The 27,125-nt window shown below is 41.7% G+C and overlaps 2 protein-coding genes across 8 annotated transcripts in view; one reads left to right on the forward strand and one right to left on the reverse strand.

The window, feature by feature from the left end:
* The window catches only part of MIA3 (MIA SH3 domain ER export factor 3), a 74,069-nt gene extending 70,065 nt beyond the window's left edge, over positions 1-4,004 (forward strand). For all 7 annotated transcript variants that reach the window (XM_062210384.1, XM_062210382.1, XM_062210383.1 and 4 more), the window contains one exon: positions 711-4,004. In XM_062210384.1, coding sequence (XP_062066368.1) covers positions 711-1,018 — 308 coding nt within the window. In that variant the 3' untranslated portion in view covers positions 1,019-4,004. The remainder of the gene's footprint in view (positions 1-710) is intronic.
* A 154-nt stretch (positions 4,005-4,158) lies between these two features.
* AIDA (axin interactor, dorsalization associated) overlaps positions 4,159-27,125 on the reverse strand; it is a 75,964-nt gene continuing 52,997 nt past the window's right edge. Inside the window, exons 7-10 of the mRNA XM_062210390.1 lie at positions 15,242-15,364; positions 11,446-11,568; positions 6,119-6,236; positions 4,159-5,975 (exon numbers count right to left, since the gene is read on the reverse strand). Of these exons, the coding sequence (XP_062066374.1) occupies positions 5,879-5,975; positions 6,119-6,236; positions 11,446-11,568; positions 15,242-15,364 (461 nt within the window). The 3' untranslated portion in view covers positions 4,159-5,878. The remainder of the gene's footprint in view (positions 5,976-6,118; positions 6,237-11,445; positions 11,569-15,241; positions 15,365-27,125) is intronic.

A 27,125-nucleotide genomic window follows, 5' to 3' on the forward strand; every position in this document is an offset into this window, starting at 1 on the left:
TGTACTCAGATGGACAGCAGCTGTCTCCTAGACAGAGAAGGGGCAATTTTATAGACAGCCAGAAATATTACTTCTGCAGCTGTTCATTGAGTATCTTTGGCTATGTACCAGGCTGGATTAAGACCCATCCTGTAACTTCATTTCAACAAACAAAAACCTTACAATCATCCATTGGTAGTAGATCACCAGATATAAAAGAAGATAAGAGCAAATGCTTCCTCCAGCAGAGCACCTGAATTTTGATGCAATGTATTAGGTTCATGCTAACCTACTATATGAGTTTTAAACTGATAATTAATAGATGTGGAGTTTGCTTTATGAAAATTCATTGCAGTTAAATGCTTATTTCACACCCTGTTTTCTTGGCATGATATATAGTACTTCCAAGCACAAACAGAGCTCTTTGTGCAATAAAGAGGGCAAAACTGTATTGACAAAAAATTCCAAATCTGGAGCTAGGTGGAGCCATGTTTAAATCTTTCCTAGCCTATGTTGTATCATGGCTGGCTGGCCAACCGGCCATAGGCATGTAGTCCAAACTTGCTGAGACTCAGTTTGCCTCGTCTGTAAAGTTGGAGTGCCACCACCAGATTTTCTAAGGTTGTGAGAAACTAATTCTAAACTATAATGCATTAATATATTCTTATCTGGAACCATCTTAATTTAGATGTGTTCCTAGATGTTTGTGTGACCAACTGTTTATTCTCCAGGTCCTGGTATGCGTCCACCAGTAGGCTTAAGAGAATATGCACCAGGCGTTCCACCTGGAAAGCAAGACCTGCTTTTTGATCCACGGGAATTTGTACCGGGACACACACCGTTTAGACCTCCAGGCCCTCTTGGTCCAAGAGAGTACTTCATTCCTGGTACTCGGTTACCACCCCCACCTCCACCCCAGGATTATGCGCCATCACCTGCTGCAAGAGACTTACTGCCTTCAGGCTCCAGAGAGGAGCCTCCACCTGCTTCTCAGAGCAGCAGCCAGGACTGTTCACAGGCTTTACAACAGAGCCCATAACTGACCTCTGACATTCAGTCAGAGAGAAGCGGACTGTGCACTCTTCGTTACAGTAAGGATTTCATTGGCTTCAAAATCTAAAAGTTTGTTTTAAAAGGTTTATAGAACTATGCTGACTTGGCAGTATGCATTTTTGAGCCAAACAATTAAAAAATACCATTTTCTCCCCTAGAAAAATCACCTCTTAAGCTAGAACATCCTTACAACTTTGAAATGTGCAATAAACAGTACCTGTGTTTTAGTTAATGTAGTATATGTAATTGCTAAATGATTTAGAATGTCATGAAAAATATGAACATTTCCTGTGGAAATGCTTTAAGAACGTGTATTTCCATCATCCTATTTTTAGTGTACACCAGTTAAATACAGAGCAATGGTGTTTGTAAGTTTGATTTTTTAAAAAAAAATATGGTCACAAAGACTGTTACGCTAAAAATGTTTACTAAAAGATCACCAAACTTTTATTTTCCCCTCTTGCTCAAGTTCTTTGTAGTAATAGTTCATAAAAACTTGTTTATTAATATATTCCAAGTGTCTGTTGACTCATTGGATTGTCATGAAGACTTATACCATTTAGGAAACATGTAAACCTGGGCTCCCACAGCTACAGTTGACAGTGTGGAAGCCCACACCCTATTGCTCAGCCTCAGTCACCTATAAACTCACAAGTCATTCCTCCCTTTTAAGGCAATGAAGTCACTGATCCCACCTGTACAGCGTCTGTGTGCTTTCTTACACCTTCGTTGCCCACTGGAAAATGATTTTCTGAGTGTGGGTTTATATTAATAGTGAAAGGTTTACTTGATGTTCTCTTGTTTTTTTTACCATTCTTGCTTTAAGGGTCCATAACAGAAAAAAATGGTGTGACAGTAAGAGTAAGGAAACTTGTTTTTAAAAATGTACACAGTCTGTATCTTTCCTGTGCCTTCATATTTTCAAGGAATATGAAAAGAAATTTGTTACAAGAGTATAACACCTGAGAAAGAATGATTTAGAACTGAACAGCTTATAGAATGCTCTAGGTCAGCAACTGGTGGCTGAACTCGTCTTTTTTGATACATACTATTCCAAAGTTAATATTTGACCTTTAGTACTTTAATTTAAAAACCAATCAAAGAATCTAGAATTGCACCATACTTAAAAGTGTTATGCCCATTACTACATTGTGCCTTTAAAACAGTGTTTCTAAGAACAGAGATTTTAATGACTTTTTTTTTTTTTTTTTTTAAGATTTGAAAGAGTGACAGAGACAGAGATCCTTATCTACTGGTTCACTCCCTACATGGCCGAAATGGAGGGGGCCGGGCTGGGCCAGGAGCTAGGCACTTCATCTGGGTCTCCCACATGGGTGTAGGGAGGGGCCCAAGGATTTGGGCCATCCTCTGTTGCTTTCCCAGGCACATTACCAGGGAGCTGGATTGGAATAGGAGCAGCCAGACTCAAACTGGTACCCAAATGGGATGTAGACATCACAGGTAATGGCTTAACCTTTTATGCCACAATGCTGGCCCCTTGATTTTAACTTTAATGGCACATTTTAATAGGTTTAAAATTTAGATTAAAATTACCAAAGGCTGAGACTTTTGTCTACTCGTAGACTGTGTTCTGCCACTCTCAGAAGTTCTATTACGTAATTGAAACCTGGAGCCTGACTTGTTACTGTTGTGACATTTAACCCACTAAGAATACTCTGTAAAATGGAGCAAAACTTTCATTGTGAAACAAAATCATCTCTTTATCCTAAACTATGGAAAACAGTAGTCTAAAAGATGAGAACCTTTGAAAGAAGTAACACTTTCAAAGTTCATAAAGAAGGGGCCAGCACTATGGCACAGTGGGTGAAGCTGCTGTCTAGAACACTGGCATCCCACATTAGGTGCTGGTTCCAATTCCAGATGCTGCACTTCTTATCCAGCTCCCTGCTAATGTGCCTAGGAAAGCAATGGAGATGGCCCAAGTGCTTGGGCCCCTACACCCACATGGGAGACCCAGAGGAATGTCTTGGCTCCTGGCTTTGGATGGGCCCAGCTTCAGTCATTGCAGCCATTTGGGAAGTGAACCAGTAGACGGAAGATCTCTCTCTCTCTCTCTGGGTCTCCCTCTCTCTTTGTAACTCTACCTTTTAAAAAATAAATCTTTAAAAGAACATCCAGCCCGCATACTGTATAAGGCGCACAAAATCATTTGGTCAAGTGGGACTTGAAATTCAGTAAATCTATAACAGGCTAATTTTTAAGTTGATAATTTTGCATGGCCTGTGGATTATATTAGAAATACCCAGGTGGCTCTTTGCAGAAGAAAGGTCCCCCACCCCTGATAAATGAAGATTAAGTCAAAAACACAACTTCTGAATCTCTCTCTTAATCTCTTTAAGGATACACAATAATGCTGATAATGGAATTTCTAGTTTTAAATGGCCTTTAAGTATAGATTTTGCCAGCCAGAAAGATAATCCAGTTGGAAAGGTAAATAAAATCAGTTTTTTCATTGAAAATAAAGGTTTTTTCCATCTCATTTTGTTTAAAAAAATCAGTAAGCTGTGAAGAGATTCCAGTGTAGCCTGCCTGAGCAGTTCTGGGTCAGTCCACAGTTGCTGCCTTTCACCTCCATCTGATGGCACCATATCTCTGCCGCAAGGGTCAGAGCAGAGTGAGCTGCTAATGTACGAGTGGCTTAGGGAATACCAGTCCTCAGTTAAGTCAGACTTTGCCATCTCCAAAATTATTACAACTGTTTCAGAAGTCATTTCTAGCTAATTGTGTTGCTGGGTTTAGTTGCTAAAAGTGTCTCATTTATGAAGCAGCGGTATTTCAATGTAAAAGATTTCTGTTGTAGTTGTGGTTACAGTTAACAATGGCTGAATATTCTTCCTCACTGGAAAGCATACAAATAATTTGTGGGATGTGGAGCACTCTGTCAACTGCTCCAAGATAATCACTCTTTTTGTCATTTCATTCAGGTCTGAATTAAAGCTAAACTAATCACACGGTGTTCAATTTAAGCTTCTTTAATAACTGATGAAAGGCATTTGTAGTTCATATAAACCATACTTAAGTGCAGGACAGCAGATGCTTCTTCATATATAAATTACCACTTTGATACACATCTTACGATCATGAGAAAAGAGAAAGAACAATGTATCAGTTTTGCTACATTTTAATAGTAGGATTTTTAAGGGATTATTTTAGGTCTCATCAGCAACATCAAACAGGTACTGAGTACTCCACAGGGTACAGAGTGCTGCCAAGCACCTAGGGAAATGTGTGTGACATGGAGGAAACATGGTGCTTGCTCCTTGAAGAGCTTAGTTTGGGGATTTGACAAAAAGAATTCCTTAAGGCAAATTCTTCATCCTCTAGCCCTACTGTGGATTGAGTTACTTGAGAATCTGGAATTAATCCAATCAAGATGAGAGACAAGACTAAATTTGGTTGAGAATTCTTTCAGGCTCATATAGTCTTTATTAATATCCAACTAATAAACAGAATTGACCTAACAGACAACTGAAAGTAAAGACTAGATCTCTTGAAGTGCAAGGGCTAAAACAACTTAATTGTGATTACTTACTTCAAAAAGCAAACATATCGGCATGACTAGGGTTATTACACTAGTTTAAAAATAGGCCAAGTACTGAAATTGCATTCCCCTCATGCATTGTTCATTAAAATAGTGAATATTAAAACACATGGGTTCTATATCTAACCCACAGAGGCCCATCACAAATTTTAATGTTCTGTGTATCAAATATCCACCTCATGTGTACTATGAAAATTTTATTTATGCCCATTAAGTCAAAAGAAATGTAAATAGTAAAATTATAATAAGCTAATGACCTGCATATTCTCATATGGATGAATTCCAATATATCTAAATAGGAAATAAATGGCAATCCTAACTATCTATATTAAAAAAAATAGAATATCTTTCCAGATTTTGCATACTCATCACTATAAGAAGAGATATGCAGGTTTGAAGGTTTCACAATCAGTTGTCAGAAAACAGCAGTTGTTCCTGCAATATCTTGTTAGCATCTGACTCAGCTATTTTTAGATTACATTATTTGGAAGACATTGTGAACCCATCTGAAAATTTAATTCTGAGATGGTTCCAATGTTAACCCTAGAATTGTTATCAGAAAGAATAACAACGTGATACAGAAGAACATCTAATCAACATGATTAAAAGTATGCTCACTTTCAGAAAAACAATCTGGTCATCTGGAAAAACTCACAGCTACAACCTGGGAAACACTCCCACACGGGATACTGATCTGGCCAAGGCACACTATTTCTAAGCAAGAAAACGATCAGATCAGGTGAATGTAGACCACCCCAAAGGAGCAGCCTATCATCTGCAGACAGACCTTCTTAGGCAGCATAACTGGTCCATTTTCTCTTAAAGTAGTTTGATACTATTCTACCCACCTCAACCCAAAGTTTGAAGTTAACTCAAACCAAAAGAGCATATTGGAGCAAAAGTGAACAGATGTGTATGTAAACTCTAGCACATTCTTATTGCTGTATTAAGTTCGAAGATGAGCAAACCTACCCACAACAGTATTTTTCCAGGAAGCAGGGTAGGAGTAGTGGTAACTTAGAAAACAGACTATTAATTGCACAATAGAAAAGTAAAAATATGTTTTCAAATCTACAATAAACCTGTATCCAAAGGAGTCTTATACATCAGTGATGTGCTAGACTTTGAATTCTGTGGTACAGCTTTGCAGTGGGCTCACTCTGGCCTACTGGCACGGGTACGGCTTACTTTCTGCCTTCTGAAGGGTGAATATGCTACACAGAGCTGTGATGGTTTCTAACAAGTGGCAAAATTCACAGAAGTTCCAGGTTATTCATGTCAGGATCATTCCTTGTGCAAAGTTTGATGTAGATGAAGATAAAGTGGTTTCTTGGTCAATAATTGCAATTTCTTTCTTTTAAAGTCAGTGGGTTTCTTGTATCTGTAACCATAATAGAAAGATCATTGTTTAAAATACTTTGAGGATGGATAAAATACTTTTGAGTCCAAGGATACAGGGACTAGGAAGAACCGACACAGCAGTCACCATTAAATGAGTACAGACACTATATGCACATCACTTACAGCTCTATTACAATTGGCCCAGGCTTAATTTCATCCATCTCCATGAAAGCAAAACATTTGGTGCTGGTAAACCTTTTTTTAGGCTTGTAGTGTTTGAATTCAAAGAAGATAGCTGCACCTAAAGCAATGAAACAAAATAAACCACATAAGCCAAGACAGCACATTTCTTATGTGTGAATTAGTGGGTTTTTTTGACCACCGGAAGCATTTCAGCAAGCAATGGTTTTCCTAAGTTTACAACATAAGCTGTGTCAAATAGGCTCTGATGATGACTCATGGCTGTCACTCTTCTGAATCTGAGTAGTATGACATTTCCACACATCATCCAATTCTATACATATCCAATTCTTTTGCTGTAGCAAAAGCTCCCCAAGTTATACTGACTCAAGAATGTATATGGGGGCCAGCACTGTGGTCTAGCAGGCTAGGCTTCTGCCTGTGGCACCAGCATCCCATATGGGCACCGGTTCATGTCCTGGCTGCTCCTCTTCTGATCCAACTCTCTGCTATGGCCTGGGAAAGCAGTGGAAGATGGCCCAAGAACTTGGGCCCCTGTACCCATGTGGGAGACCTAAGAAGCTCCTGGCTTCCAGTCGGCCCAGCTCCTGCTGTTGTAGCCATTTGGGGACTTAACCAGCAGATGGAAGACCTCTCTCTCTGTCATTCCATCTGTAACTAGCTCTCAAAAAAAAATCTCTAACAAAATGTATATGAACCACTAAAGCCAGCTATAGTGACCCAAGAACATATATAAACCACTAAATATAAAATATGAAATACCACAAGAAAATCCTTGTCCAGTATTAGCAATACCCATTGAAACTAATTAAGTGGAAAAGACATTTCTAAGAGTTCCTAAAAAAAATTCAGGTCTGAACCATTTTTCTTCCTCTTGAAATAAAAACTCAAAAACTCTGTTTTGGGGGTGTAAGGAGTTCAAACATTAGTCACATGCTGGTTCAGTTGTCAAGTTCTGAGTTTCCAACTGCATTCTGCAGTGTGTAAAGCACCGGCTTTTGGCTTTTTCCCACCTGTAAAACACATACATCGATGAAAGGAACAGGTCTCAAAGGCAAGCCTATTTCATCCTCCTCCAGTGAACTAGTGATAATGAAAAAAATCAGACAGTTCTATGTCCCCAAATCCCAAGAGATAAGCTCTCATCCCACCCTGCAGGGAAAAAAAGCTAAAAATAGAGACAAACTGCCTCTCACTAGAGTAGCCAGGAACAATTAAATTTTTTTTTTTTTTTTTTTTTTTTTTTTTTTTTTTTTTTTTTTAACAGGCAGAGTTAGAGAGACAGAGAGAAAAGTCTTCCTTTTTTCGTTGGCTTATTCCCCAAGTGGCCACTAAGGCCGGCACGTTAAGGCCGGCATGTTGCAGTCAGCGCGCTGCGCTGATCTGAAGCCAGGAGCTTCTCCTGGTCTCCCATGGGGGTGCAGGGCCCAAGCACTTGGGCCATCTTCCACTGCCCTCCCGGGACACAGTAGAGAGCTGGACTGAAAGAGGAGCAACCAGGACAGAACCGGCACCCCAACCGGGACTAGAACCTGGGGTGCCGGTGCCACAGGTGGAGGATTAGCCTAGCGAGCTGCGGGCCCAGGAACAATTTCTAAAGAAGGCATGGACAGGCCGGCGCCATGGCTCACTTGGCTAATCCTCTGCCTGCGGCGCCGGCACCCCGGGTTCTATTCCGGTTGGGGCGCCTGCTACTAGTCCCGGTTGTTCCTCTTCCATTCCAGCTCTCTGCTGTGGCCCAGGAAGGCAGTGGAGGATGGCCCAAGTGCTTGGGCCCTGCACCGGCATGGGAGACCAGGAGGAAGCACCTGGCTCCTGGCTTCGGATAGGCGCAGTTGCGGCCATAGCGGCCATCTGGGGAGTGAACCAACAGAAGGAAGACCTTTCTCTCTGTCTCACTAACTGCCTGTCAAAAAAAAAAAAAAAAAAAAAAAAAAAAAAAAAAAAAAAAAGGAAGGCATGGAAACTGGTGAAAGTCAGGGTCTTACTCTTAACTGGCTATTTTTAATACGTCCATGTAACCAGAAAGTGGGGGGGAGGCTGGATCCAGAGTGGCCTAGAACTTCCCAAGCCTGCCTCCAGTTTGAAGACCTGTCTTTAAGTTTCAAATCCCTGGCGGTAAACAACCCAGCACCAGGGCACTTTTGCCTAAGGATCACTGAGGTGGTATAATAGGATTGGCTAAAACCCTTTTGTGTCACATCACCCCACCCCTTGCCCGTATCTGCTCTGTACTGCAGCTTTATAAACACCTCCCTTTTACAATAAAGTGAGATCCTGCTTCGACTCGACTCCCCACTGTGCCTGATTGTCCCCTGGGTTCAGGGAAGCTGAGTGGTGGGTGGCACACTTCCCCTCCTCAGCCAAGACAGGCTGCAGGCAGCCTGCCCAGTTCTCTGGGGGTGAAAAGGAAGAGTCACCGCAAGAAAGGTGCTGGGTCTTGGCTTTTAAAGACAGTCAACATGTATATACCTAATACTTTGAGTGGTAATAAAACTCATAAGAGACCAGAAGTTCAACAACATTCAGAAATGCATGATGTACAGCCCTAGCACTGAGGTCCAAACCAAGCACCTCACCTGGCAAAAAAGGAAATTAAAACCAGGGAGCCTGCATTGTGGCATAGCAGGTTAAGCTGCTATCTGTAATGCCAGCATCCCATATGGGCGGCGGTTTGAGTCCCTGCTGCTCCATTTCTGATTCAGCTCTCTGCTAATGTGCCTGGGGAAGCAGTAGAGTATGGCCCAAGTGCTTGGGCTTGCACCTCTTGCTTGCACACAAGTGGGAGACCTGGACAAAGCTCCTGGCTTTGGTCTGGCCCAGCCCTGGCCATTGCAGCCATTGGGGGGGGGGGGGGGGGCCGACCTAGTAGATGAAAAATCTCTCTCTCCCTCCCCATCTCTTTCAAATAAATGTAAAATAAATCTTTAAAAAAATAAAAAAAGAAAATAAAAACCAGTCCCTTGGGAGACAATGAAAGGTGAGTGAGGGAGAGAGTTAGCCTCTGCTTGAAACACACAGGGTTACAACAGTTAGGTCACTGGTGACCTCTTTCCTAGGTGGATGACCTGCCACAGCCATGAGAGGGGGCTCTCTTCTCCCTCCCACAGCAGTAACAGAGTATTTGATTATTTAAAACCATCAGAAATTTTAAAGACAGATCACATTTCTTTTTTTTTTTTTTTTTTTGACAGGCAGAGTGGATAGTGAGAGAGACAGAGAGAAAGGTCTTCCTTTTGCCGTTGGTTCACCCTCCAATGGCCGCCGTGGCTGGCGCGCTGCAGCCGGCGCACCGCGCTGATCCGATGGCAGGAGCCAGGTGCTTCTCCTGGTCTCCCATGGGGTGCAGGGCCCAAGCACTTGGGCCATCCTCCACTGCACTCCCTGGCCACAGCAGAGAGCTGGCCTGGAAAAGGGGCAACCGGGACAGAATCCGGCGCCCCGACCGGGACTAGAACCCGGTGTGCTGGCGCCGCAAGGCGGAGGATTAGCCTAGTGAGCTGCGGCGCCAGCCTCAGATCACATTTCTTAATCTCCTCAGATATGAGACCCATCTTCTCAACATGATCCTGTCCGAGGTCTAAACACGTGAAAATAAAGGCACAGGCCTGCACCGTGGCTTAACAGACTAATCCTCTGCCTTGCGGCGCCGGCACACTGGGTTCTAGTCCTGGATGGGGCGCCGGATTCTGTCCCGGTGGCCCCTCTTCCAGGCCAGCTCTCTGCTATGGCCAGGGAGTGCAGTGGAGGATGGCCCAAGTGCTTGGGCCCTGCACCCTATGGGAGACCAGGAGAAGCACCTGGCTCCTGGCTTTGGATCAGCACGATGTGCCGGCCGCAGCGGCCATTGGAGGGTGAACCAACGACAAAAAGGAAGACCTTTCTCTCTATCTCTCTCCCTCACTATCCACTCTGCCTGTCCAAAAAAAAAAGAAAGAAAGAAAAGAAAAGAAAGGCACGTTTGAAAACAGGTCCAACTAGGGTTTCCATCATCTTGAGGAAGTTAAAAAATGTTTATTCATCTGCATCATCTGAAACAATGGCTTTCTGGCACTCTTGGTTTGTGTGGCCATATACATCATGCTATTTATAAAACAAAATGTGAAGTGAGAATATCCTGAGATTAACTGAAATACTTATAAACCAGAGAGTCTGCTCACTATCATCAGTATCATTTAAAACAGTAACTCAGTTTAAAGCTAGGGACAATGAATGTTCAAATCCCAAATATAGTGCAACTTGTTGTCAAGAAGGAACACAGTGTAATAGAAAAGTGAGCTCGCAAAACACTCTACCTTCTTCCCTCCACGCCAAGACATTTCTCACAGTGATGGAAATAAATAAATGGGAAAACACTGTTAACATTTTGATTCAGAAGACATGTCACACTGAGATTTCTCCAACATTGCCAAGCACCTCCTATTTGCATACTTTTCTAACACAGTCACTCAAGCTTTGGCACATACCAGACCCACCAGGAAGGATTCCAAGACTACTGAGGGCCATCCCCAGTTCCTGATTCAGGAGGTGTGGGATGGGGCCTGAGCATTTGTACCCAACAAGGTTCAAGGTGCTGCTGCCCCAGAGCCACTGTCCGAGAGGCCCTGTCCCAGCAGAAGCACAGAAAGGTAAGCCGTGAGTGGCTGCACAGAGGAGGCAGCAGCAGCTCTGAGAAGTAAAATATCCAGTATTTTAGAGGCTGAGGCAGTTATTTCAAAGGGCACTTGGACATGTGATAAAAGTTTTCTGCAAAGCCTGCTGTTTCCAGAAGCTGACACTGAACGTTAGGTGATATACGGACCCTGCAGCCTTCCCTGGGGAATGCTGACGTTCCCTCTGGGCAGATGCACAGAGAAGCAGGCAATCCTGTTCAACTTGGGAGTACAAGCTCACTTTTCTAACAACTCGTTTTAGTCCTTTCCCATCTTGACAACCAATGCCAAGTCAGGGCATCTTCCTACCTAGTACCGTCAACTGGAAGAAAAAGTTGATTCTCCAACACTGAGGCTTGGTCAGCAGGGAGCCTCAGTGAGGGAGCTCCTGCTTGCCCCACCTCTTTAGGATGAGAAAACCTATTGCTAAAGTTGGTAAGATTTTAGTATTAAAAAAAATTTTATGATTATAATTAGACAGTATAATTCCTGATTCCATATGTATTTTAAGAAACATCTGTTTTATTCAAATCAGTAGCTACTCCATGACATTTACTTCTGCCAGAGAGGCCCAGAATAGTGCTAGGTCACTGTGCCTGCAAACATGAAGGAGGCGAGGACTCTGTCCATAAGCAGCAGTTATTCATGATTACACACCTTTGGTTAATTTTTCAACATGCTTCTGGAGCTCAATGTCCACATTAAAGTGAACATATGTATCTTCTTTTCGTGAAGCCACGGGAGTATCTTGCACAGGAGTTAAATCTATGCCATTCAGATCTAGAGAGGAAAAAAGAAATTTCTGCTTAGGAACATTCAAACACACAGATCCAAAACTGCAAAGAAATTGCAAATGCTCCATTTCTTAAAGAGGCCTGGCGAGAACTGAGATTCTTGTTCAACGGAGTCCCACTGGGAGTGAGCAGGCACCGAACAGTTGTGTGCACAGAGGTATGTAGGGAAGCTGAGCAACGCAGATGGGAACTTCTTGGAAGTGGGGAGGGCCTTGCCATGACCGGCTACAGAAGAAAGCTGGCAGAAGGCAACATCTGATCTTTGTAGCTGACAGGAGAGAAGAACTTTCTGCTTTCCGTAAAGAATGGACTGCTGTGTTTTTGTGTGTAGTAAGAATTCACAATATGCCACAATGGGACCCTGGGCTGCTACTTTCTAATCCTGATCAAGTGTGCAGTTTGAAAAGGCTTTAAATGTAACATCAGAATTGCCCTGCTGTATTCGAGTAGGAGAACCACAAATGGACATGAGAGCCACATGAACAAATTTATACATGTGTATAGTCTAACTTCACTGTAACAACCTGCTTTACAGCTTCTAGATGGTATACCAAATCACTGTGTATGGTTCTAATTTTCTGGATCCAGGAATCTTCCAGCTTAATCAAATTCAATATGGAGTCATTTACTGATTATTCAGTGTTTACATTTTGATTCAACAGACCTGGAACTTAAAACAATTCAGTTTGTTTTGTTATTTTAGCTCTTAAGGAAAGATATTTATACAAAAACATGTTTCAGGTCAACATATACCCACAGGTGACTTAATCTACTATATTATCATTAAATATTTGTGTTTTACAAAATACATTCCTGACTGAGCTGCATAGTTTTTTTTTTTTTTTTTTTTTTTTTTTGTTTATTTGAGAGGTAGAGTTACAAACAGAGAGAGACCAAGAGAAAGGTCTTCCATCGTTGGTTCACTTCCCAAATGGCTGGAACATCTGGAGCTGGGCCTATTTGAAGCCAGATGCTTCTTTCAGGTTTCCCACGTGGAGGCAGGGGAACAAGCACTTGGGCCATCTTCTACTGCTTTCCCAGGCCATAGCAGAGAGCTGGATTGGAAGAGGAGCAGCTGGGACTAGAACTGACGCCCATATGGGATGCCAGCGCCGCAGGCAGAGGATTAACCTACTGTGCCACAGCTCCGACCCCAAGAGCTAGATAGTTTTGTAAATGAAGAGTTGAAATACTTTCCAGGAGGCTGACGCCACGGCTCAATAGGCTAATCCTTCCCCTTGCGGCGCCGGCACACCGGGTTCTAGTCCCGGTTGGGGTGCCGGATTCTGTCTCGGTTGCTCCTCTTCCAGGCCAGCTCTCTGCTGCGGCCTGGGAGTGCAGTGGAGGATGGCCCAAGTGCTTGGGCCCTGCACCCCATGGGAGACCAGGAGAAGCACCTGGCTCCTGCCTTCAGATCAGCGCAGTGCGCCGGCTGCAGCGCGCCGGCCACGGCGGCCATTGGAGGGTGAACCAACAGCAAAGACCTTTCTCTCTGTTTCTCTCACTGTCCACTCTGCCTGTCAAAAAATAAAAAATTAAAAATAAATAAATAAATAAATAAATACTGTCCAGGAGACAACGATTTTTGATAACATCAAAAGTCAAGGTATCACAGCACAGTGCTGTGGATCATGGTGTCCACATATAAACATTCTTCTCTGTTGCCAAATTTCTTTTTCTTTCCACCGATACCAAAGAACCTATGGGTCTGCATTTATTTATACAATTTATATAAGTTTCATCCATTTAATTTCAGCCATATCTGTCTCTTTGATTTGCCTCAAGTTACAGATTAAAGTAAACCACGTAGTTTAAGCTGTGCAATCATTTCTAGATGACAGTATGATAATTTCATTCTCAGTCACCCAGTAATTATCCTTAGAAGCCGGATAAGTGCTTTACAACACTGCCAAAAATGCTTGGCCACAACCAAAGAATTCACTATGGTGGTTTCCTCTTGATAACTGCAAAAGGTTGTTTTCAAGGAATAAATGGACTACCATATTGGATAGGGAAAAAAATCCTTACAATAATCACACTAAATAACCATGGTAACACAGTTAAGGATAAAATACTTCACTTTAACCCATTAAGTCCCAGATTTTCAATTCTTCAAATTTGTCAATTAAATAGATATAAGTACAAAGTTATCATAAGTAGTTTATTTATTGCTCAAGTATTCATTGGTGTCCTATATATAGGACACAGGGAAACAGGTGAATGCCCCAGTGGATTACATTCAGAGAATGGGTGTTAGGACCTGTCCCATTTCCTGTCTCCTTGATGACCTTCTCAAGGCCTGATTCTCATCTCCCTCTGCAGGATTCTCCCATGTATGTAGAAACCCCTCTGGGACAGGAACAAGAGGATCAAAAATAAAGAGGGATAGGAAAACAGAATGCTGGGCTTTCTTTGCAAAGCGGTGTCTGTTGTTAAAGACAGCACCCTGAATGGAATCCAGAGGATAAAAAGATATATTAAAGACAAATTCAAAAGCAAAAGTGAGGGGCTGGCATTGTAGAGCAGTGGGTTAAGCCAACGCTTGTGACGCCAGCATCCAATATTGAAGTACCTGTTCTTTTTTTTTTTTTTTTTGACAGGCAGAGTGGACAGTGAGAGAGAGAGAGACAGAGAGAAAGGTCTTCCTTTTGCCGTTGGTTCACCCTCCAATGGCCGCCGCGGTCAGCGCGCTGTGGCCAGCGCACCACGCTGATCCGATGGCAGGAGCCAGGTGCTTCTCCTGGTCTCCCATGGGGTACAGGGCCCAAGCACTTGGGCCATCCTCCACTGCACTCCCTGGCCACAGCAGAGAGCTGGCCTGGAAGAGGGGCAACCGGGACAGAATCCAGCGCCCCGACCGGGATTAGAACCCGGTGTGCCGGCGCCGCAAGGCAGAGGATTTGCCTGTTGAGCCACGGCGCCGGCCGAAGTACCTGTTCTAATCTCAGGTGCTCTACTTCCAGTCCAGCTCCCTGCTAATGCAATTGTGCTTGGGCCCCTGCCACCCACATGGGACATCTAGATGGAGTTCCAGGCTCCCAGCTTCAACCTGGCCCAGGTCTAGCCATTGTGGCCATTTGAGGAGTGAGCCAGAGGATGGGAGATCTGTCTCTCTCTCCCTGTCACTTTTTGCCATTCAAATAAATTAAATAAATCTTAAAAAATCAAAAGTGAGCATGTTATAAAAAGTAGGATATTCTTAGTAAATCTCTCCAAAATGTTCACTGAAGGAGTATCCATTTCTTCCAGGGATTTGGCCTCACAACAGAATGAATTAACATGAGTTATCACAGATGTAAGAACCCACTCACAACAGAAAACTGTCCTGGGATGGACTGCTGGCCTAGCAGTGAAGGTGTCTGTGTCTCGTACTGGAATACCTGGGTTCAAGATCCAGCTTCCTGCTAATGGAGACCATGCAAGGCAGCGGTGATGGCGTAAGGAACTGGGCCCCTGCCACCCAGAGCAGACACCTGGATTGAGTTCTTGTTCCAACTAGTCTAGTGATTTGGGGCAATTGCAGTTATCAATGGATGGGATCTCTCTCCCTCTATCTGTCTCTCTGCCTCTCAAATAATTTAAAAGAATTTTTAATTGCCCTAAATGAGAAACATTATAAAATTCACTAGAGGGAAGTAAATGTAGACAGAATTACCGACCTTTTACACTAACTGTAATATAGGGGTCGATGCACTGCCCAGCATCTTTCAGACCAATCTTCTCAATTCTGATTGTGAGTAATGTCATTCCTGGTTCTGAGGGCAACCTTGGTAATAAGGTACCTGACAACATAGAAACAGCAGTCAAAATTAGCTCCACCAACAACTTCAACATACATATTTTTACAAACATAGAAAAGATATAGCCTTGTTCATAATGGTCTGCTCTTAACTAGCTTAGTAACTATCAAGGCATTACATATTTCGGCTTCCAAAACTCCCAAACATTTGACATTATTCTTTTTAGAAAAATATTTAATTATACACAAGTCTGTACTTCCATGTCTCATATTCATTATCAAAACAAATTAATTCAGCTTGTTAAAAATTCAAGTAATTGGGGGCGGAGCCAAGATGGCGGATAGTGAGGACGTGTGTCTTTAGTTTGGGAGAATAAAGTTTCATAAAAGTGGAATTACTGTAGCCTCAGGAAAAGACTCAAGAAAAAAACTGCAGAGGAAACGCTTCCGGATCTTGTGGATGGGACACAGAGGACTTACAGGGAGCCCACCGCGTGGAAAACCAACCAAGACGAGCCGAGCGGTGGGAGAGGAGCCAGAGCCACAGATACTCGCCAGCGCGGGAACCGAGGAGGGTAAGACAAAGACCTCAGAAACCCAAAAAACTGGGGGGGGGGGGGGGAACAGAGGCCTCTCCCTTCACTCACCAAGCAAAACAAAGAGCACCGCGATTTTACATATGTAAAGCGCAGCCAAACTCAGTAACTTTAGCAAAACTGGAGAACACATTGAGGGCTGCATAAACTCTGTGTGTGGTCCCAGGGGTAGATCAAACGAATACTCACAGAGGCCAGATTTCAACTACCCTCAACTCCACTCCCAACTGAGTCAAAAAAAAAGAGAAAGCGAGCCAGCAAGGAGCAAAAGAGTGAGCAATCTGGGACGCTCTTTACACAGCCTTAAACCTGAAGAGTTTACCTGAAGCATAGCTCTCTGGCCACACCCATCACAGCCCCTAAGGCTCCAACAAAGCAGACAGCTCACTTAGAGGAATAGTATAACGAGAAAAAAAACACCACAGCAAAAAAAAAAAAAAAAAAAAAAAAAAAAACAAACCATAAATTATCTCCAACATGCCAAATAACAAACATAGAAGCCGAGGCAACAAGAGCAAGGAAGACACTATGACGCCCCCTAGTGAACAAGGCACGCCAATGCAAGATCATGAAGATGAAGAGATAGAGGGAATGCAAGAAGCAGATCTCAAAAAATTGATAAGAACATTAAGAAGTTCTCAAAAACAAATTCTTGAACTACAGAAATCCTTAATGGACAAGATAGAAAATCTCTCCCGTGAAAATGAAATATTAAGGAGGAATCAAAATGAAATGAAACAACTAGTAGAACAGGAAACTGAGATAGTGACAAAAAACCACAATGAAATGAAGAACTCAATAGATCAAATGACAAACACATTAGAGAGCCTTAAAAACAGAATGGGTGAAGCAGAAGAGAGAATATCGGAATTAGAAGATAGAGAACAGGAAAGGAAACAGTCAAATCAAAGAAAAGAAGAAGAAATCAGAAATCTAAAAAATACCGTCAGGAACCTACAGGATACTATTAAAAAACCCAACATTTGGGTTCTAGGAGTTCCTGAAGGCATGGAAAGGGAGAAAGGATTAGAAGGCCTTTTTAGTGAGATACTAGCAGAAAACTTCCCAGGTTTGGAGAAGGACAGAGACATCCTAGTACAGGAAGCTCATAGAACCCCTAATAAACATGACCAAAAGAGATCCTCACCATGACATGTTGTAATCAAACTCACCACAGTGAAACACAAAGAAAAGATCTTAAAATGTGCAAGAGAGAAACGCCAGATTACTCTCAGAGGATCTCCAATTAGACTTACAGCTGACTTCTCATCAGAAACCCTACAAGCCAGGAGAGAATGGCGAGATATAGCCCAGGTACTAAGAGAGAAAAACTGCCAGCCCAGAATATTATATCCTGCAAAGCTCTCATTTGTGAATGAAGGTGAAAGAAAGACCTTTCACAGCAAATAAAAATTGAAAGTATTTGTCGCCACTCGTCCAGCCCTGCAAAAGATGCTTAAAGATGTATTACATACAGAAACACAGAAACACGGTCACCAATATGAAAGAAGGTAAAGGAAGGAAACCCCACAGCAAAAGATCACAGGAATCTCAAACCAGATATTAGAAAATATCTTTGGCAAATGGCAGGGCAAAGTTACTCCTTCTCAATAGTCACATTGAATGTTAACGGCTTGAACTGTCCAGTTAAAAGACACCGACTGGCTGACTGGGTTAAGGAACAAAACCCATCTTTTTGCTGCTTACAAGAAACTCATCTTTCCAACAATGATCCATACAGACTGAAAGTGAAAGGCTGGAAAAAGATATACCATGCCAACAGAAATGAAAAAAGAGCGGGCGTAGCCATCTTAATATCAGACAACATAAACTTTACCACAAAAACTGTCAGGAGAGACAAAGAGGGGCACTATATAATGATTAAGGGATCCATTCAACAGGAAGATATAACGATTATCAATGTATATGCACCTAATTACAGAGCACCGGTTTATTTAAAAGACTTGTTAAGGGACTTAAAGGGAGACTTAGACCCCAATACAATAGTACTGGGGGACTTCAATACTCCACTCTCAGAGATAGACAGATCATCAGGACAGAAGACCAACAAGGAGACAGCAGATTTAAATGACACTATAGCCCAAATGGATCTAACAGATATCTACAGAACATTTCATCCTACATATAAGGACTTTACATTCTTCTCAGCAGTACATGGAACCTTCTCTAGGATTGACCACATACTAGGCCATAAAGCAAGTCTCAGCAAATTCAAGAGAATTAGAATCATACCATGCAACTTCTCAGACCACAAAGGAATGAAATTGGAAATTAGCAACTCGGGAATCCCCAGAGCACGTTCAAACACATGGAGATTGAACAACATGCTCCTGAATGAACAATGGGTCATAGAAGAAATTAAAAGAGAAATCAAAAATTTTCTGGAAGTAAATGAGGATAACAGCACATCATACCAAAACCTATGGGAAACAACAAAAGCAGTGTTAAGAGGAAAGTTTATATCAATAGGTGCCTACATCAAGAAATTGGAGAGGCACCAAATAGATGAGCTGTCAAGTCATCTCAAGGATCTAGAAAATCTGCAGCAAACCAAACCCAAACCCAGTAGAAGAAGGGAAATAATTAAAATCAAAGAAGAAATCAACAGGATTGAATCCAAAAAAACATTACAGAAAATCAGCCAAACAAGGAGCTGGTTTTTTGAAAAAATAAACAAAATTGACACCCCATTGGCCCAACTAACTAAAAAAAAGAAAAGACCCAAATCAATACAATTAGAGATGAAAAAGGAAACATAACAACAGACACCACAGAAATGAAAAGAATCATCAGAAATTACTACAGGACTTGTATGCCAGCAAACAGGGAAATCTATCAGAAATGGACAGATTCTTGGACACATACAACCTCCCTAAATTGAGCCAGGAAGACATAGAAAACCTAAACAGACCCATAACTGACACAGAAATTGAAACAGTAATAAAGGCCCTCCCAACAAAGAAAAGCCCAGGACCAGATGGATTCACTGCTGAGTTCTACCAGACATTTAAAGAAGAACTAACTCCAATTCTTCTAAAACTATTCAGAACAATCGAAAAAGAGGGAATCCTCCCAAATTCTTTCTATGAAGCCAGCATCACCTTAATTCCTAAGCCGGAGAAAGATGCAGCATTGAAAGAGAATTACAGACCAATATCCCTGATGAACATAGACGCAAAAATCCTCAATAAAATTCTGGCCAATAGAATGCAACAACACATCAGAAAGATCATCCACCCAGACCAAGTGGGATTTATCCCGGGTATGCAAGGATGGTTCAACGTCCACAAAACAATCAACGTAATACACCACATTAACAGACTGCAGAAGAAAAACCATATGATTCTCTCAATAGACGCAGAGAAAGCATTTGATAAAATACAACACCCTTTCATGATGAAAACCCTAAGCAAACTGGGTATAAAAGGAACATTCCTCAATACAATCAAAGCAATTTATGAAAAACCTACGGCCAGTATCCTATTGAATGGGGAAAAGTTGGAAGCATTTCCGCTGAGATCTGGTACCAGACAGGGATGCCCACTCTCACCACTGCTATTCAATATAGTTCTGGAATTTTTAGCCAGAGCTATTAGGCAAGAAAAAGAAATTAAAGGGATACAAATCGGGAAGGAAGAACTCAAACTATCCCTCTTTGAAGATGATATGATTCTTTATTTAGGGGACCCAAAGAACTCTACTAAGAGACTACTGGAACTCATAGAAGAGTTTGGCAAAGTAGCAGGATATAAAATCAATCCACAAAAATCAACAGCCTTTGTATACACAGACAATGCCACGGCTGAGGAAGAACTTCTAAGATCTATCCCATTCACAATAGCTACAAAAACAATCAAATACCTTGGAATAAACTTAACCAAGGACGTTAAAGATCTCTACGATGAAAACTACAAAACCTTAAAGAAAGAAATAGAAGAGGATACCAAAAAATGGAGAAATCTTCCATGCTCATGGATTGGAAGAATCAACATCATCAAAATGTCCATTCTCCCAAAAGCAATTTATACATTCAATGCAATACCAATCAAGATACCAAAGACATTCTTCTCAGATCTGGAAAAAATGATGCTGAAATTCATATGGAGACACAGAAGACCTCGAATAGCCAAAGCAATCTTGTACAACAAAAACAAAGCCGGAGGCATCACAATCCCAGATTTCAGGGCATACTACAGGGCAGTTGTCATCAAAACAGCATGGTACTGGTACAGAAACAGATGGATAGACCAATGGAACAGAATAGAAACACCAGAAATCAATCCAAACATCTACAGCCAACTTATATTTGATCAAAGATCCAAAACTAACCCCTGGAATAAGGACAGTCTATTCAATAAATGGTGCTGGGAAAATTGGATTTCCATGTGCAGAAGCTTGAAGCAAGACCCATACCTTTCACCTTACACAAAAATTCACTCAACGTGGATTAAAGACTTAAATCTACGACCCGAAACCATCAAATTATTAGAGAACATTGGAGAAACCCTGCAAGATATAGGTACAGGCAAAGACTTCTTGGAAAAGACCCCAGGAGCACAGGCAGTCAAAACCAAAATTAACATTTGGGATTGCATCAAATTGAGAAGTTTCTGTACTTCAAAAGAAACAGTCAGGAAAGTGAAGAGGCAACCTACAGAATGGGAAAAAATATTTGCAAACTATACTACAGATAAAGGGTTGATAACCAGAATCTACAAAGAAATCAAGAAAATCCACAACAACAGAACAAACAACCCACTTAAGAGATGGGCCAAGGACCTCAATAGACATTTTTCAAAAGAGGAAATCCAAATGGCCAACAGACACATGAAAAAATGTTCAAGATCACTAGCAATCAGAGAAATGCAAATCAAAACCACAATGAGGTTTCACCTCACCCCGGTGAGAATGGCTCACATTCAGAAATCTACCAACAATAGATGCTGGAGAAGATGTGGGGAAAAAGGGACACTAACCCACTGTTGGTGGGAATGCAAACTGGTTAAGCCACTATGGAAGTCAGTCTGGAGATTCCTCAGAAACCTGAACATAACCCTACCATACAACCCAGCCATCCCACTCCTTGGAATTTACCCAAAGGAAATTAATTTGGCTAATAAAAAAGCCATCTGCACATTAATGTTTATTGCAGCCCAATTCACAATAGCTAAGACCTGGAACCAACCCAAATGCCCATCAACAGTAGACTGGATAAAGAAACTATGGGACATGTACTCCATAGAATACTATACAGCAGTAAGGAACAATGAAACCCAGTCATTTGCAATAAGATGGAGGGATCTGGAAAGCATCATGCTGAGTGAATTAAGCCAGTCCCAAAGAGACAAATATCATTGTTTTCCCTGATCGGCGACAATTGAGCACCAAAGGGGAAACCTGTTGAAGTGAAATGGACACTATAAGAAACAATGACCTGATCAGCTTTTGTCCTGACTCTAGATGTACAATGTAATACTCCGGTTGCCCCTCTTCCAGGCCAGCTCTCTGCTGTGGCCAGGGAGTGCAGTGGAGAATGGCCCAAGTGCTTGGGCCCTGCACCCCATGGGAGACCAGGATAAGCACCTGGCTCCTGCCATCGGAACAGCGCGGTGCGCCGGCCGCAGCGCGCTACCGTGGCGGCCATTGGAGGGTGAACCAACGGCAAAAGGAAGACCTTTCTCTCTGTCTCTCTCTCTCACTGTCCACTCTGCCTGTCAAAAAAAAAAAAAAAAGAAAATATAATGACAATGTAATACTTTATCCTTTTTAGTATTTGTTGTTGTTCTAGTACTAGTGGTTGAACTCTGTAATTAACACACAATTATTCTTAGGTGTTTAAATTTTAACTGAAAAGTGATCCCTGTTAAATTTCAGAGTGGGAAAAGAGAGGGAGGAGATGCAGTTTGGGACATGCACAATCAGTCTTGCCCCAAATGATGGAGTTAATAATGTGCCAGGGGATTCCAATACAATCCCATCAAGGAGGCATGTACCAATGCCATCTCACTAGTCCAAGTGATCAATTTCAGTTCACATTCGATGGCTTGGATAGGTCTAAGAAACAAAGGGATCACACAAACAAGACTACTGTCTGCTAATACTAACTGATAGAATCAAGGAGGGAGAGAAGGATCCAGCATGGGAAGTGGGATACACAGCAGACTCATAGAATGGCAGATGTCCTAGACGACACTCTGGCCTCAGAATCAGCCCTTAAGGCACTCGGATCTGGCTGAAGAGCCCATGAGAGTATTGTAGGCATGGAAAGCCAAGATACCATGGAAAAGAAAAAAAGAAGAAGACCTAAATGAAAGATCTCTGTGAGTGAGATCCCAGTGGAAAGAACGGGGCCATCAAAGAAGGAGGTACCTTTCTCTGAAGGGAGGAGAGAACTTCCACTTTGACTGTGACCCTATCGGAATAAGATCAAAGTCAGCGAACCCTAAAGGCTTCCATAGCCCTGGCAACTCATGACTAGAGCCTAGGGAGATTACTGACGCCATGAACAAGAGTGTCAAATTGTTAAGTCAGCAACAGGAGTCACTGTGTACTTACATCCCATGTGGGATCTGTCCTTAATGTGTTGTCTAATGTGCAGTGATGCTATAACTAGAACTGAAACAGTATTTTTACACTTTGTGTTTCTGCGTGGGTACAAACTGATGAGATCTTTACTAATTATATACTGAATCGATCTCCTGTATATAAAGATAATTGGAAATGAAAAAAAAAAAACTGGTGTTAAATTGGAAATGGCATAGAAAATTAATTAATTTTTTAAAAAATAATATGTAGGATCTCTGCCTTTAATGTGCTGTACACTCTTATTTAATGCTATAACTAGTACTCCAACAGTATTTTTTTTTTTCACTTTGTGTTGCTATATGGGGGCAAACTGTTGAAATCGTTACCTAATTTATACTAAACTGATCTTTTGTATATAAAGAGAATTGAAAATGAATCATGATGTGATTGGAAGGGGAGAGGGAGCGGGAAAGGGGAGGGTTGTGGGTGGGAGGGAAGTTTTGGGAGGGGGAAGCCATTGTAACCCATGAGCTGTACTTTGGAAATTTATATTCATTAAATAAAAGTTTAATAAAAAAAATTCAAGTAATTGTAGAAAGCCCAGTTATCAACCACATAATAATATAATGCTTGACATATACTCAATTATAGAATATATTTCCACATCTCAATATGAAGTAATAGAATGAAGGCAGGAAACACCTTTTAAACATTTGTTAACTCATTGCAAAGTCTGACAAATCTAATACCAGAAACAAGTCCTTTACTACTGGTAAAACAATTTATAATACTTATATATAATTTAATGTTAGAGACTAATTTGCCCCTCCTTCTCTCATTCTATTCTGTATGATTATTCTCAGAAATCAGTGCTACTGAGAATGCAACACAAGAGCAAGTTACATATTTAAGATTTTCTCCATATAGCAGGTAAGTGTCTGAAAGCTGAACAACAACCCAGAATGCCATGAGAGTATTTCCCCACTGAGAAAATTACAGGAAGGGAGAAATCAATGGTACAGTGTGTTCCTTCCTTCTAAATCATCCCTGGAGAACAAATGCAAACCAGAGCTGATGGCAATTCTGTATCATCTATATTACCTCAAACTACACACACAAAACTTGACATTTAGACTGGTAGAAAGTCTCCAAGTTTCTATTCACGATGTGTTATCTTGATTTTAATGATGAAGTATTTGAGGTACAGGAAATCAATCAACTTCCTGCACTCAAAAATATATTACACTTGACTGACTGCAACCAGTCTTAGAGAAGGGATCTGGGGAGATTACAGAAATGCCCGAAACTTAGATTATGGTCTAAGATGCATAACAATTTATCAAAACGAATTGAATTGTATACTTATAGGTAAATTTTTCCATATGAAAAGTAAATTTAATAAAGCTGTAAAAACTAACAGTTTTAAGAATGTGTTAAATTTTTACTTTCTAGTTGATGAAGAACACACAAAAAAAATGCAGGAATGGGAAAGAATGCAGGCATTATCCTACTGTTGCCTGAACAGACTTGGATAGACTAGGGATGATAAGCCTCAACATACACGACAAGACCACCCACTCCCCCCACTCCAAAAAAAAAAAAAAAGAGAGAAGGAAAACAAAATATGAAAGGGGGTTGTGATGCCAGCAATCCCATATGGAATGCCAGTTAATCCTGGCTGTGCTTGGGCCCATGCCACCCATGTGGGAGACCCAAATGCAGTTCTTGGCTTTTGGCTTCAGCTTAGCCCAGTCCCAGCTGTTGTGGCCATTTACTGAGTGAACCAGTAGATGGAAGATCTCCGTCTCCCTCCCCTGCATTGAAAAATAAATCCTTTTTTACAAAAGAAACCAGTACCCACGTGACTTAAGACCTATGTTGCTGCTTCTGACTCGCTTACAAATGAAGACACCCCGAGATTAGCGGCTTTAAATAGGATTCTTTGGGATGAGTTTCAGAGTCAACACTTTAGAAATTTTATGAAAAATGTAGTTACATAGATTTTTCTAAAATTTTCCATGGAAAGATTCATAGTCCCCACTCTTACCAGATTCGCAAAAAGGTTTCTTCCAAAGAAGTTTCTAAAACTAGCATTATTCTGGGGCCAGTGCTGTGGTGCAGTGGGCCTGCACCCGCGTGGAAGACCTGGAGGAAGCTTCTGGCTCCTGGCTTTGGATCAGCTCAGCTCTGGCCATTGTGGTCATTTGGGGAGTGAACCAGTAGAATGGATGACCTCTCTCTCTCTCTCTGTAACTCTGGTTTCAAAGAAATAAAATAAATCTTTTTAAAAGAATTAGGATTATTTTAATTAGAGATGAAAGTTCAAAAAGTTTTTACTGTGTTTTGTTTGTTGGAAACCGATATTGAACTCAGTTTTTTTTTTTTTTTTAAAGATTTATTCATTAGTTTGAAAGTCAGTTACACAGAGAGAGGAGAGGCAGAGAGAGAGAGTCTGCCATCCACTGGTTTACTCCCCAGTCGGCCGCAACAGCCAGAACTGGGCCGATCTGAAGCCAGGAGCCAGGAGCTTCTTCCCGGTTTCCCACGTGGGTGCAGGGGCCCAAGGACTTGGACCATCTTCTACTGCTTTCCCAGGCCATAGCAGAGAGCTGGATTGGAAGTAGAGCAGCTGGGTCTTGAACTGGCATCCATATGGGATGCTGGTGCTTCAAGCCAGGGCGTTAACCCACTGTGCCATAGCACCAGCCCCTGAACTTAGTTTTTCAACAAGTAAAGAACATCTGTGAGTTTCAATTATTCAAATCTCAGTCTTAAGCAATGATAACTGTTAAAAAAAAAAAAATCTTTGCCTGTTGAAAAATTAGAAAAAGTAGAAAACCAAAGTAAAACTCTGAAAGCTGTGTTTAATACCGTCTCGACAGTAAAATTATAACATTATTTTTTCACATAAAATAGGTCTGTTCCAAATCATTATTTTGCCATATTTCAACATTTTCTTAACATTTCTTTAATATAAAGAAAAAAAGGTCTTTTACTGCACTCACTGGCTAGCCTTTTCTTTTTAACATATTTAATTATGAAACTTAACAAATATTCAGAAAAGCAAATAAAGCAAGGATCCAGCTTAAAGGGGGTTGTGGATTCTATACTAGCACAAGTGAAGTAATATGTCCATTGCAACACATCCTTTTTTTTTTTTTTTAAAGATTTATTTATTTGAAAGTCAGAGCTACAGAGAGAGAGAAGAGGCAGAGAGAGAGAGAGAGAGAGAGAGAGAGAGAGAGATCTTCCATCCATTAATTCACTCCCCAATTGGCCACAACGGCCGGAGCTGTGCCGATCCGAAGCCAGGAGTCAGGAGCTTCCTCTAGGTCTCCCACGAGGGTGCAGGGGTCCAAGCACTTGGGCCGTCTTCTGCTTTCCCAGGCCATAGCAGAGAGCTGGATCGGAAGTGGAGAAGCCAGGCCTCGACCCAGCTTCCATATGAGATTCCTGTGCTTCAGGCCAGGGCGTTAACCCGCTGCACCCAACACCAGCCCCTGCAACACATCCTTGATAGCACTTCGTATAGTTACGATTTTGTTTTAGCTAAATTAAGATGGCCCCCCCCTTTTTCTTTAAAGCTGTATTTACTTATCTGAAAGGCAGAGCTACAGAGAGATCTTCCACCTTCTGGTTTACTCCCCACATGACTTCAATGACCAGGCCAAAGTCAGTAGTCTGTAGCTCCATCCAGGGTAGAAGGGGCCTAAGCACTAGAGCAGTCTTCTTTCCTACAAACAGTAGCAGGCAGCTGTACTGAATTAACAGCTTGGACTTGAATCAGTGTTCACGTGGGATGCCAGTGTTGCAGGTGGTGGGTTAGCACACTGTGCCATCATACTGGCCTTGATCTCAGTTTAATTTGCATTTCTCCAAAGATTAATAAGACTGGGCACCTCTTCATAGTAGATTGAGTTTCTGGTTTTCCTATTTTTGAAGTTTCTGTTTAAAATTATTTTGCCCATTTTTCTACTGATACGTTCATCTTCTCGAGTTCTAGGAAGTTTCTAATAGTTTTGTATGAATTTTTTGTTGGATAAATGATTTACAAATAGCAGTTTTCCTTTAAAAAAAAAGACATTATTAAAGTATAGCATGTACGTTTAAAAATGCACAAATCTGAAGTACAGCTTACTGAACTTTCACAGGGTGAATGTACCTAGGTAACTAGGACCAGATCCAGGGAAGACTTAGCTGCACTGAGGAGCAGTCCCAGTGTTCCCTACACACTCAGATCTGCATCCCAGAAGACAGCAACTCTCACTGACTTCTAGCACCAACAATGTTTACAAAGTCTTTTCTCTCTTTATGCTATCTTCTGATAGGATTTTTTTAAGATGTATTTATTTGAAAGGCAGAATTACAGAGAGAAAGAGCAAAATCTTCTATTTGCTACTTCATACCCCAAATGGCAGCAACGGCTGGGGCTGGGTCAGGTCGAAGTCAGGAGCAGGAGCTTCACCCAAGTCTCCACACTGGGGGCTTTGGGAATCTTCTGCTGCTTTCCCATGCACATTAGCAGGGAGCTGGATCAGGAAGTGGAACAGCCAGGACTCAAACTGGCACCCACATGAGGTACCAGTGTTATACGCAGTGTCTTAACCTATTGTGCCACCATGCCATTCCCTGATTATGATACATTCTTAACATTAACAAAGT

The sequence above is a fragment of the Lepus europaeus genome, chromosome 14, assembly GCF_033115175.1.
Source record: "Lepus europaeus isolate LE1 chromosome 14, mLepTim1.pri, whole genome shotgun sequence".
NCBI lineage: Eukaryota > Metazoa > Chordata > Mammalia > Lagomorpha > Leporidae > Lepus > Lepus europaeus.